This window comes from Watersipora subatra, chromosome 3, assembly GCF_963576615.1.
Source record: "Watersipora subatra chromosome 3, tzWatSuba1.1, whole genome shotgun sequence".
Lineage (NCBI taxonomy): Eukaryota > Metazoa > Bryozoa > Gymnolaemata > Cheilostomatida > Watersiporidae > Watersipora > Watersipora subatra.
In genome coordinates, this window is record NC_088710.1 from 62,804,768 (window position 1) to 62,818,879 (window position 14,112).

At 37.0% G+C, this 14,112-nt stretch overlaps 1 protein-coding gene across 1 annotated transcript; it reads left to right on the top strand.

The window, feature by feature from the left end:
- Positions 1–2,033: 2,033 nt before the first annotated feature.
- Positions 2,034–14,112, top strand: LOC137392095 (exocyst complex component 3-like). The gene is made up of 21 exons (XM_068078719.1): positions 2,034–2,160; positions 3,232–3,357; positions 3,822–3,991; positions 4,085–4,175; positions 4,396–4,502; positions 5,348–5,447; positions 5,614–5,762; positions 6,185–6,298; positions 6,423–6,528; positions 7,190–7,273; positions 9,092–9,165; positions 9,310–9,472; positions 9,605–9,697; positions 9,790–9,883; positions 11,618–11,688; positions 11,775–11,935; positions 12,253–12,324; positions 12,926–13,084; positions 13,305–13,506; positions 13,603–13,695; positions 13,835–14,112. Exons 2-21 carry the CDS (start codon positions 3,265–3,267, stop codon positions 13,901–13,903), a joined length of 2,265 nt encoding a protein of 754 aa, XP_067934820.1. The 5' UTR covers positions 2,034–2,160; positions 3,232–3,264; the 3' UTR covers positions 13,904–14,112.

Here is a 14,112-nt window from a genome sequence, read left to right on the forward strand (position 1 = left end):
GTGCTATAAACTCATGCAGTGTAAGATATCATATACATGTCAGTCCAGACTTTAAATTTCTCTTTCGGTATCCATGCAAGAATGTAAAGTTGGCCGGCTTTTTATTGTCAATTAGTTAGACCGTAATACTCTTAAAAATGTGGTTGCGTCAAATAGGTCGACTTAATGAAATTTAGACCAATAAAAGGCTTAAACGTCAGCTACATTTTGATGTCATTTTTGTTTTTGTAGACCAATCCTGTCCAGAGATATATGCGTTTGATTGAGGCCATCTTTTAAAAAGCTCACATTCCAGTGGGTGCTTCATTCGTGACGTAACTAGTGATACATCTGAAAAGAGTCCACGAGCGATAAATATAAGGACGCTTCATTAGCCGATCATCAGCACGAAATTTTTATATAGGTCGTAATAAATGTTATCACTCGGGCATCACAGCTTTGTCGTATTATGTTCGCTATTAATTATAGAACCATTACAGCAGCAGAAAACTCATTTTCATATATTAGTGCAAACCAAAGTACAAATGTTAAATGTAAGCATCACAGAATCACAGATAACTAATATTGTGTGATGGTGCAATAGGTGTAATGTATTACAAGATTTGTAATCTCCAATAAAATGTCCAAGAGCATGCTTTCGTTCGCAGTTAAATGATGCAAGAACGGAACTATGTTCAATTTCTTGTTCCTCGTGCTACTGTTGTGTTGGTGATTGATAGAACTGGATTATCCTACCAATTAATCTACAACATATTGGGAATGGCTCAGTTTATTATTGAACGCAGATGAGCTGCTTATACCATAGTTATTGCTACCAGCTCCTAGATAAGGTCTAATCTTGTTTATTGATTGTTTAAATCAATTTATCTTGTTGATTAATGTAACTAAGATCTTACAGTTGACCTTCCCAGATGCTGCACTTTGGAACTACAGTTTCAAATGAAATGGTATTCCTAAAGTAAAAAATGTCAATAACCTTATGTATGTCTATTTTAAGAACAAGAAACAAATATAATAGTTATACTTTTAGACTAAATTATAAGAGTAGAAAGTAAATGTCTGCGACTTGAAATATAGCCACCTCGTATAGTTCTCTTGGTGATCGATACTTCAGCTAGCTCTGCTGAAACATCTGTCTGCCATGATGAAGCTGTATTGAAAAGTGAAGATTATAAGTGAATATTCGTCCTTTTATATTGGTTCAGACTTAGCCTTAGTTTTCAGAAGTGAAACTATATGTATCAGGTCTTTAATTGTGGGTCTTGTAGTCATAGGGGTTGCTGACCACTTCTTGTTGTTTTCCATCAGCAGGGATTTCAACATGTGTAATCTCTAATCATAATATCAGGTCTAGTGTAGATTGGTACCAGATACGAATCTTGATGCTGCATGACGCTAGTTATCATAGTCTGCTATGACTACAATTTTTTTGCTGATTATCTGAGATTTCCCTATGCCAAATTTTCAATGTCCTAATAATACAATGGGTAGGTTGAATCTGGAAGTTGGGTTGTAATGGCCGTCATCTCATATTCAGAATTTATAGATGCTATATCCATGAGAATCTGTTCTGAAATTTTCAAGAGTGTTGTAACTTGTTACTCTCGTTATGCCTATTTGTACATGGCTGATATTAGATATGACACTACACTCTCATGGCTTTCATGTTAGTACTATAAAGGTGTAATTAAACTTCAACAATGAATTGTGCTGGATTTTGCAAAACTGGTTGGCTACATTGCACATATAACGGACACACCACACAAGGTTCAAGTAAAGGGCTTGAACCGAGAAAGAAAGCAAAGCAAGATCAAAAACTACTAATTATTTGATTTGTAGTTGTCTCTCTTTGTCATGGAACAGGTTACATTGCACTTGTCATCTCCTGAATAATTTCTTCTCAAATAGCTGTATGGCTTTCTACCAGCTGCGTCGTTGTCACGGGTGCTACATGGGGCCCGTGGTCGAGGCGTAAAATCTCAGTCTTCAGAATTTTCCGCAAGATCGTTTCCTACATTCAACGTACATATATTATTTCTTTGCTTTTTTGATGTTGCCAAACTGTTCGTCTTCTTTTTTATTGCTGCAAGCATAGTCTTATGCTATGATTTGACTTGGAATTTTACAACTTTCAAGAGTCACCTAACTTTCATAAGAACGGTACCTTAATTTCATCTCTGCTCTTGGTTCCTTTATTGAAACATTATTTTTCTATTTAACAACTTCAAGAGCATTTTTTGGGAAGGACGGCTTTATGAATTGCATAATTGAATATTATCATAAAATTTACTGATGCAGTAATGAATTATAAATTTCTATAGTGTACTGAATATTTAACCCTGCTCACAAACACATGTCTTGGGCGATAATCGCATAGATCTGGCTCAAGTTAAACGCCTAGATTCATATCAGTGCTATGACTATTGTATGGATATTTCTAAAAATAACATTAGCGCTTGTTTTTTGTTTTTAAAGAAGTCGTACGCTCTCAAAAATATTGTCACAAACGCAAATTCTATTATAATTACCCCAGCTAGTGTCACTGTTTGCTACATATAGCAGCAGACCTGCCAACCCAAGAGTGGGGCAATGCGTGAGATTTGGTTTTGGGGCAATTGATGTATCAATGATAGTAAGTATAAAATTGTGGAAATTGGGGCAAAAATCTCACGCATTCTCTTTTTTTTCTTTGGGGTGATTGCGTGAGTCTCACGCCCAATGCGTGAGAGTTGGCAGGTATGTATAGCAGTGTAGGTATTTTTGCTACGAGTTTTGCTGTTTTGTGTGTGTTGCATGTTTTCTTTTTTATATAAGTTCTTGTAATTTGTTTTTAACCTTTTGGACATTTTGCACTGATTATTCTGATGGCATAGAATAGACCATCTGAACACTCCTGTGCATTGCTATACCTCTTTCTGTTCTACTGCTTTTAGCGGCTGAATATTGGTAAAACAAAGATATACAGCCCCTCATGGGGGCTGTAAATCATTGGTAAAACAAATAATAATAAGACATTATAGTGCAGTTGATATTAGTTTGATATTCATTTTTAGGATTTTCTGTCCTTGCCTACTAAGCAGCGTTATTACCACTAAGCGGTGTTATTCCATAAAGCGGTTATTCAGATTCATTTGGTGATTCCTATTCGTTTTATTCAGTCTCATATTTACTGTCTTACAATTTTTCAAGCGTTTCATTTGTGTATATGAACTCTGCTCATTTTATTTTTAGGACTGTGCTAACTAGCTTACTGTGACATAAAATATGAATCAAAGAAAGGGTGATGCTGATGAAATGGCGAGGCTGGAAAGGGATACCATAGAGAACTCAAGGAAACAAGTTGCTGGTTTGCTACAGGTAGAGTTATACAAGTTGTCACTCTGTGAAGATCTCAGAGCATTTGTCATTTAAAAACTACAGTAGGTTCTCTTATGATATTGAAGACCATCAATTTTTCATGGTATTGCATTTGTCACAAAGTTCAAAAGTTCGACTAGTTTACATGTATTGTCTCTGTCCACAAGAATTGCTGCAGATTGTCATGGAACTGATTTTCTAAAAACAATATACATGTATTTTGTTCTAAACCGACTTGAGTTAAATTTGCAGTAAAGACATCTTTGGAGCATTCTACCAGACATTAGCTACTTGTATAACTGAATGTTACTTCATTACCTCTTAACGCATGTTGATTGGCACTCGGCATCGGGTTGAATCATTGCATATATGATGTACACTCCAAAAAATATTCTGTGGACTGTTATTTGCATTTGTTTACTTTGTATATTTTTATTGCCGCCATTATTTTGCTATTTTCGTAGCGACCCGATCAGCTCGAGCGAGTTGAGCAGCTCAAAAAACGATATATTAGAAAAAAAGCAGCTGCTGACGCCCATTTAAAAAATGCAGTGCAGTCTCAACTTGATGGAGTAAAGACAGGACTTAATCAGCTGCGGTCTTGTCTTGTAGACATCAATGTAGTCCGTAACAAGTAAGTCTACATACATCTTACACCATTTTTGATTATTTTTGTGTTAGTAATTTGAGCTTTGACTTAGATAAAATTTTACCTTTGCTTTTGCAGCCTTGAAGATATTCATACTACATACTACTCAGTATCAGGCCTAAAGGACAAGTTGCTAAACCTCTCTCAAGAGAGCACTAAGCACTACCAGGTAAGTTAGTATCTGACCAATTGATCTTGTAACAATTGTTACAAGATCTTGTTGTTAGTAATAGACCATTACTAACAAACCAGACATTCGCTATGAACAATTAGTTAACTTCTGATGCACAAACATCAAGCGTTTATAACCATTTTTTCACAAGTTTCTATAGCCATACATTGTAGCGTTTTAGCTCATGAATGTCACAGAGTACCTTATCTGTATTTAGCTTTCTTCTGCCGTGGGAAGCTTGAAACATATAGCAAATGTACCTGAGCATGTTACATCCACGATGAAAGTCATTGAGGAAGGACGTCTCTTGGAAGCCCATCGTCAGTAAGTCATGATTGATGTAATGCTGATGGCTTAGTCTGCCTCTGTTGGACCTTGATGGTTACAGTTGGCTCTGATTGCATGCTCTGTTATAAGGGATTTCTAGTTTTATACTATATTATCACTCTACTTGTTCAATTCGTCGGAGTATCTGTACAAGTAACTGAATAAATATAATGCAATACAGTTAAACGTTGACATACAAAATTAATCCGTATCAGCTGCAGATGTCAAAACTGTCATATGTTGGAGCAAATACTTTTATAAGAATGTATTGTATCTACTTAAATTTATTCCAGAGCTAAAGAACAACGATAAATATTTCAAGTGGTTACATGTATGTAGCATTACAACAAATACATTATATTGTACTAGGTAAAAATTAAATGTACACCTTTAATCATACATCAAAACTAATTTAATGAAGTAACAAGCAGTAAAAACACTTTTCATTGTCACTTTAGAGACACTTGAACACAAGTCTGCGCTCGGTAATGTGTGGGTTTGATGGTGGAGGGAGTGATTAAAATGCATGGCAGAGTGTATGCCAACTTGCGGTAGATGAATTTTAAATTAATCTTAGTTAAATGTTGTTTTCATTTTCATGTTGTTTCAATTGTTAATAGATTTTTAATTTTCACCTATAACACTGAGATTTTGATAAATTTAGGGTATCGTATGTTGGAAATTACTTCATATGTTGATACAAATACATATTTGCTCCAAAAAACCTGTCTAGAGGTGATAGTAATTTGAGCTTGGACGGTGGAACATTCATAGCTTTCATTGCAAGCAACCATCCCAGAATGCAGTGCATCCAGGGCATAAAAGTGTGAGTACTTGCACAGGCTTGCAGACTTGGAGGGATCTAGGGACCAGCTTCTTCTTGAGGTACACAGGCAGATGCAGAAGAGTGAATATGACCCCAAGTATGAAAATGATGCCAAGGTAAGCTCTCTACAGTTTATATCTATAAACACTGGCTTGGTAGCTCGTCAACACCCAACAGATATATTGTAGGACTGTCTAGCAAATTCAAACAGGTTAATCGAGTCGTACTCTAAAGTTTGATTTAGTACGCTGTCCATCATTGCTCCATAAATCTGGTTTCTAGATGCTTCAAGGATACTTTGCCAAAGTGCATACATTGTCTGAACAGTTAGGAAAGCAGTTGTGGCTTATCCTGGGCCGAGCTCTCGCTTCTGTGAGGAAGGAACCCACTGTTGTGGTCGCAGCTTTGCGAATTATAGAGAGAGAATGCAGGTAGGTTGTATTTATTGATGCCTATTTCATGTAATCTTATCTTTGTTTGTATTGTATCCGTATCACCTCTTCAATTATCACACCCGTGCATCGCAATTGTCTTATATCTATCTGTAAGTTTTAGACTACTTTAATAGAACCTTTACTGCCTTCATGTGTCAGTCAGATCTTTTGCATTGTGTATGTATTGCTTCTATAAGCATCAAACTCTTGGAATGTATCTGTATTACCTCTCTGACTATACTCTGACCGCTCTCTCTCTCTCTGTGGCAGTCTCTCTCTGTGTGTGGCAGTCTCTCTCTGTGTGTGGCAGTCTCTCTCTGTGTGTGGCAGTCTCTCTCTCTGTGTGGCAGTCTCTATCTGTGTGTGGCAGTCTCTCTGTGTGTGTGGTAGTCTCCCACAAAGCTTTTCATGGGTTGCAGGCTGGACGATCAATGGAAGCAAAGGTATGAGGATTATGGTTTCATGCCTGCAGACCGGCCAAAGAAATGGAGAGAAAAGGCAATCAATGTTCTTCATGATTCTGTTGCCAACAGGTAGGCTGAGACTTGACTCATTTTCATCTTAGTTGAATCTGTTAGAACTTGGCGAACATTGTTCCCTAGACTTGTTAGATACGTGTATGTTTCTGAGAGAAACAGGCTTGGAGTTGTATTGCAGATTGGAGGGCTGCCAGTTGGAGGAAAGAGACCAGCACAGGATGTGGCTTGTTCGACATTTAGAGATTATCCGAAGGCTAACAATTGATGATCTCAAGCTAGTCAAGGTGAGGATGATTTCACAAGTAAAATCTGCTTTAGAGGCCATTGCCAGGACTAGTTTATGGATGCAATGCATTTGTGTCCAATTATATAACCTTTGCACCTATTCTTCCATTAATATCGTTTTAATAAAGGATAGCCAAGCTATATGAGAACCAGCCTGTTAAGGGTCTCTCGGACTTGATAGATGACATGCAAAACTTCCCAAAGATTTTTCGCAAGTTTTTGTAGTGACAGTTCGAGCCAGTCAGTCATTATCAGACCTCAAGTAGTTGTTGGACACTGAGTCAGTTCTTTAAAGGCCCTTTTTCATTAGTTAGGTTTGATGGCATTAAAAAAACCTTTTTAATATGTATGATTTCTGACCACTTAGTAACCATTTGTGAGAAACCTGTCAGCCCTTGTTTGCTGGTAGCCGTTAGCAACCAGATGTGACCAGCATGTCATGTTTTGCTTATTACTGACAGTTTGCAAGCGAGCAATGCTCTAAGCTTTTGCTCGAAAGGTATGCGTGGACCTAAAATATATGTTTCACTATTGATAACAACACATTTCCTAGAGTATTCATAAACGATGCTTCTGATAAACTTCTTGCGTCTGAATACGGTAGTTATCATACCATGTCTGTAGATATCACGCCTACTGTTTCTTAATTGTTGTTTGTAGAGTTTTTGTGAGCCGTGTTTTCCACCAACGTATGATATCGTTAGAACATATGTCAAGTTATACCACACAGCAATCTCTCAGCATGTAAGTACATTCAGACATCCAAGTCTTTTAACCATTTCTGACCTGATTCTGTAAGCTTAGCCTGTTCATCACTTTTATATGCAGACATCTTGTAGTTTTTGTATGAAGAAAATTTTGAAATGAGCAGAATAATTTAATTCAAAAGCTTTCAAAACCATCTATCAATGTACATCATTTGACACTTACTGTATTTTTCATACCATAAGGCGAACTTGAAAGCTTAAAATGAAAAAATCGACTGTTTGCCCTTTCATACAATGCGCGACGCATGTGGTCTGAGTTCTAAAATGTGTTATGTGCCTTTGGTAAGTGAACTACGGTCATTGATCCGCAGGTTATTTTCCACTAACTTTCCAATGAAAACTTTTAAGTGTACAGCAGAAGTGCTACGATTTGCTACAGTGTTTACTTCTTTAAGAAACCTCTTAGAAAGGCATCGGCAAAGCGACATGCTTGTGACGTTCAATTCGACTTTCTGGCAGCATCGGGCAAGTTACGCCATCATATACGGGTGGATTGTGGACACACGGGCTAAGAGGAAAGCAGTCTCTATTGTTAGAATTGCTGAGAAAGCCAGCATCAATGTCGAACCGCCATCAGCTGGCGACTCTGATTCAAACAATTAAGAGGAAGCCAGAATGTTGGACAGTGAAATATCTCAGCTGTTTAATTCAGATACCAAGAATGAAAACCTTGAGTGTTTTGTGAAAGAATATGTGGAAGTGAATATTTCATCCAATAAAGTGGCATAAACTCAGTATTTTGCTTTTTTGTTGTTTTTACATGTTTTAAATCCGTTTTATAATATGGTGTGCCTTATATATTGGTTAAGTACAGAAATAGTTCACAAAATTGAGACTGCTCCCTCTGATACAGTAGGCGCTGTGGTGAGGGAAATTCAGTAGATTATGACATCACAATATTTAGGGTGACAAATTTATAGTTACAAAGAATTTATTCTAACTAGTAGAATAAATTGTCCAACTATGTTGTGATGAGAAGACCTATTGCTAAAGTGAGTTACACCTTCATACTAGTCCGATTAGAAGTAAAGTAGATATGTGCAGTTTTCAGAGAAATACTCATCTCTGTTATCAGGAGTCTGATAGCTCATGTTTAATACAATTCCTTTTAAACATTCCAAAATATATGTTCTCATATAAATTTATATTAACCACTTATCAGTATTCAGTATATATTAAAATGTATACGGTAAATTGTAACTTGTCTCATCGTGTTTTTCAGCCGAAAGTAAAGTCAATGCTGATGGTGGCTACCAAGATGGTAGCAATTTTTAACAATAGAGATGTATGACTCTGTGAGCTATAAGCCGTCTCAATATAAAAAAGACATGTTTGTCATCTCAGCTTTTTCTGCCATGCCAGATTAGCGTGGTATTTGTTCATTCGAGTACTCAATCCTTCGGTTTGATTGACTCCCTGTTTAGACAAAAATAGAAAAAGGTTGATATTCTTTTTATTTGTGCCAGTTTTGTTCGGAGTGAAAGCAAATTATTTGTATTAAATATAAAGTATTCACAGATAATTTTCATTGCTATATGTTCAGATATTTCGCATTTGTTTTGAGCTTTCTGAATATAGCCCAGAGTGGGTGTTGTTCTGTACCGTTGTACTGACTTAGTCCAGCTGCAAAAGTACTTTGGTCATCCTAAAACATTTTACCCTTGACTGTGAGACTACTCTGATTATTGGGTGACGATTTAAACATTTGATGGATTGAGAAATTGTACTTAGATGGTTGTTGACTACAAACTGTATTCTAGTTGGCTAGGATTGTAGATTTATTAAATGTTTGTAGCTTCTGCAAGTCATAGAGCAGGGTCTGGAAGGAAATGAGATTGTCACTCTTCTTGGCTGGATCAACATTTACTAGTATGTCGTTTGCTGTCATATCTTGTACTTTGTCTTGCCGCCAGGTCTTCTGTTCGCTATATAATAGTCATAAAAGAATTTATTTTTGGAATTATTAGCGGAGATTCTTAAGATAGCTGATAAGGAGGTTAGTTGTACTTACAGTTCTGACGAGTTCATGGGCCACAGGGGACTGCAAATACAGAAAGGATATTTGGGCGACTTGCTCTCAGTTGATGACATAGAGTCTCTGCAGTCCAGATATTTACAGACCCTGAGAAGCAACGTTACCGAGTATATGTCCAACTCAATGACAACTGATAAAAAGGTTCTAACATTTTCTGCTTTGATTTCATTGTATGAACTTGTTTTGTGCAAAATTATTTATAGCGTTTATGAGGAGATGCATCAGAACAATGTGCCGCTATTTTTTCATCTGGTAATCTCTGTTTGCTTGCAGGATTGGTTCTCTGAGAATGAACCAGAATCTGATGGTAAAGGCTTCTATTTTACACAGCTTCCAAGCCTTCTTTTTCAAATTGTTGAGCAAAACGTAAGTTTTCCTAATTCTTTATCAGGCTAGTCACTCGAATGCTCTGCTTTTGTTAAGACCAGTTGACTCCACCAATGCTCGTTTCCTTTTAGATGCAAGTGGCCCAAATAGTTGGCCTTGAAGTAGTACACAAGGTTCTAGACCTGGTCCTCTCTGAAATCAGCAATTTTGCTAATATATATAGAGGTGAGTAGACTGTATGATTCACTGGGAAGGGTGAACTCGTAACAGCTATTATTCCTAATAGCTGTTATGGCTATTAGGAATAAGAATCAGAAATAAGAATATGACTGTAACAGCAACTTACCCCAAAAAAACTCTAATTTGAACGCCATGACGCTCTATTGTTCAACCCTTCTTCTATAGTGCCGGTCAATCGAAGGCGGCGTTCAAATAGAGGCTGGCGGTGTATTTTCAGAAGATGAATGTAGCCCTATTACGGGGAAGCGAATGTCGCCTATATTTTGCTCTCTTTTTCCGGTGGAGCGATATTAAACCTTTTGGATGCAATAAATCTGCTAACTTACCTCCCACTTGTCAAAGATCGCTTAATAAATACACCTTGGAAAACCGAGAAATATCTCTACCAGTTGATATCTATTGCTTGCAATTGACCTGCAATAGTATTTTAGCCTGTGCCCTTCTTTGCAATTTGTTAGCACTTTCAATTTTAATTCCTAATTTGAAGACATATTTTATTTCATATTTACATTTACCAACGTTGCATAAAAACTCATTGCACTCATTGATGTGATTGCTACAGTTTGCAACCAAAACTAGCTTTTTATGTGCAATAGAAGAGGAGTTACGAGCGTTGATCAATTGTATGATCAGATTACCGCAACGATGCTATCAAATAATATGCTATAAATTTGCAAATTTATAAGTTATATAATGATAATCTACCAAATGCTACAAATATATATTCATTAACAAGTGACATCTTAACACGAACCACACTTATATTACATGCAGAAACAAAAATTGACATTTTTAAAACAAAAATATTTCCATCATTTGCTCGGATAGCTGTGTTCTGATTGTTGGTTTTGATGAAACGAACATCTTCTAGTTGAACAATACTTTCTAGAATGTCTTCTGACCTAAACTTTTTCTCTGCACTTCTGAACTAGTTGATATTAGCGTCCAAACAATTTTTGGCGGAGCAAAACTTTTACCCGCTGCATTTAGCACAAATGCAATGCGTAACAGTTTTGCTCGCTAAACCTAACCTTTTGGCCCAAAGCTTGCAAACCGTTTTTTATATATGTACATCGAAGTATCAAGACCGCGTTAAACAAGGAACTACTACTAGCCTGAGACCATTATTAATTATTTCTATGGTGTTGCTTTCAAAGTTCATCTACCATCGTAAATGTCAACTGTTTTTCACATACGTCGAAGTATCAAGACCACGTTAAACAAGGAACTACTACTAGCCTGAGACCATTATTGATTATTTCTATGGTGTTGCTTTCAAAGTTTTAACGAAAAAAAGCGAAAAGCTTTAGAGTTCGACAACGAGAGAATTGATTGCTATTAATGTGAATGACTCATTATTAATACGATTTTGTGGACACTTTTCTACTGATCTCTTGATATTACGGGTTCATAAAGATCAAAGATAGTCAAAGTGGCGGTCAAATGGGGGTGGCATTCGAATAGAGGGTGGCGCTCTATATTTCAACCCTTCTCTCATAGTGGCGGTCAAATAGAGGTGGCATTCAAATAGAGATGGCGTTCAACTAGAGGTTTTACGGTATTCCTATTAGCATTTATTAATTGATTTTGGTATGTTTGATAAGATGGGAAGGATACAGTCACTTAAAACTGAGGTTTATATTTTATACATTAAAGCTTTCAAGTGCTTTCTGGGTCGATTTCAATACATCTTGTGCATTATCTGACTGTTTATTGCAGATGAGTTGAGGAAGTACAAAGAGTCACATCTCAAGGACAGGTCACAGCCCCGATACTACATCCAATACATGGTAAGCACAGGCAGATTGTTATTGTTTTACTTATTCGAGGGGTGGTCAACTGCTGGCTATGTGCGACAGCTAATCTGTACTTGTAGATTGCCAATATTAATAATTGTGACAAGTTGGGCGAGTTGACACAACAGTTGAAGACCAAGTATACTGAAGAAACAGCACCTGCTGATAGGCTGTATGGCAGCAGGGATAGAGATAGGTACACTACAATCAACTCCCAGTACATTCAAGTCGCTGAACACGGGTAAGTTTTTCTATTATGCAATAATTCTACTTTTGCTACCTAACAGAAAACAGCTGCGTCACACATTTGAATGCCTCACTTTTTCCAATGTTTAAAAATAATCATCTGTACGTATACAATCATCCCATTTACATTTTTGTTTATTTTAAGTCATATACATGCATATAAATAATTTATGGCTACTGACTGAATTCACAACTAGTAGCAATTTTGTAAATGAGATTTAGTTTTTCAACAAAGGGTCCAATTTATTTCGCACATCACTGTATGTTACACATCTGAATGCTTAAATAATTGTGTTCGATCTGATATTCCAGTTGCATTTACCTGAAGGAAGAAGTGTTCTTAGATCTGGGAGAGTTTATTAACAACCTGCTAACTCGAAAATGGTGAGTGTACCGCCCGGTTTCTCGACTCGCAAAAACACTAGTCATTCATTTTTGACTTGTGACAGTGTTTCTGATCATACAAACATACACTTTAGGAAGGATCATTTGAAAAAAATACATTAAAATGCCTCTTTTGACAAAGTGATCAGTTATTTATTGTTTATTCGTCGGGTTAGTTTGAAATGGAGTTTCACTGGTTGATGACTTTGTCACAATACCGAATCAGAAATTCTTGCAAACACCTTCTCCAGTAAGTCTTCTTTTTAGTATCACAGTATTTCCAGAAGTCGTTCTAGATATCTACATTTGCAGATATCTAGGTAATTGCAAACTTGTCATCTATGATAGTGATGCTAGTTACCAACTCTCAATATCACAGCTGTGTATTGGGTATGCAATTACTCGATTTCACATATTCTGTAACTCTCTAAAGTGTACCGACCAGGAGTGACCCATCGGTAGTTGGAATAACCTATCTTCATATTTTGGTTCTCCACATCTTTGCCATTAATTTTGCAGTAGTCATCTAAACTTATCTCAATAAAGTCTTTATGATAGCTGGAAATATGAATTCTGCTTTTTTACATCTCACTATTCAAAGGCTGGACACTGAGACTGATGTGGACACCATTTGTGTGACTGTGGAAGACTATCAACATGACTTTATACACCTGTGTGTCACAAAATTCCACAGACTCATGCAGATGATATATGAGCAAATAATAGTATCATATCTCCGACAGCTGCTGTCCCCATCAAGGTATGCTGCCTTTAAGTGTCATTAGCTGTACTTGAGTATCCTTAGTATCCGATCTCAGCAATAATTGTAGTCTGTGAGTGCGTGTCAAGTTTTTTTTCCAATATTTATTTTGTTAACTCACTTGCACCCATTTTGTGATCCCTTTGGCTCACATGGAAGCAACCAAGGTCAATGACCTGTTGTTGCAGGGTAGATGTTAAGGATAGACAAATTGTTGTAGAAAGATTTCTTTTAACACAAACAATCCTGATGAGCAAAGACAGGCAGCAGAGAAAATAATGAGCGAATCGGAACAAATTGCCAAAACATTTGAGCAGCTAGTGCCAGGCATGGCAGTGCCGCGGGAGTACCAATCGGTGCTGCCTGATCTCGCAGAAATACTTAAGATGGGAGACACTGCTCTCATGCCTCTAGAGCTGTCGGTAGGTCATCACCGAGTTTGGGCAAATTTTGGGTGTCATTTTAGTTTGATGCGTATCTATGCTGACACATAATCCCTGTGATTGCGCTCTTTGCAGAAGATACTCAAGGACTACCCCGATGCCAAGTCAGACCAGCTAATCAGCCTTCTGCAATTGAGGGCCGATACTAGTAGATCAGAAGCCCAACAGGTTGTATTACTGTCTACTCCTTTATTTTCCGCTTACGCCAACTTCTAGCAGAATGCCTTTACATTTCGTATAAATATTTACATAGATAAATGCTAGATTATTATTCTATAAGCTTTTAGCACTGTTCTATCCTTTACAGTTGGTGACCGATACAATGGCTGATAGAGGTGCAGTTTCAGTGAAGAAAAGTATTCTGTCAAGAGTATGAGAAGACCTTCTCAGCTTACCTGACAGCTATGCGTGCCAGGAGGGTCAGCACTAGTCTCTACGTCCAGTTGGAAAAGTCTAGATAATTTTGAATCACCAGTTGTTAGTTTAATGTCTCATAGACTACTGTTCTGTGCAGCCCTTTTAAAAGGATATTGAAAAAATCCTACATTTTGGGATGGCTGGTTGAAGTCATATGTCATTTACTTA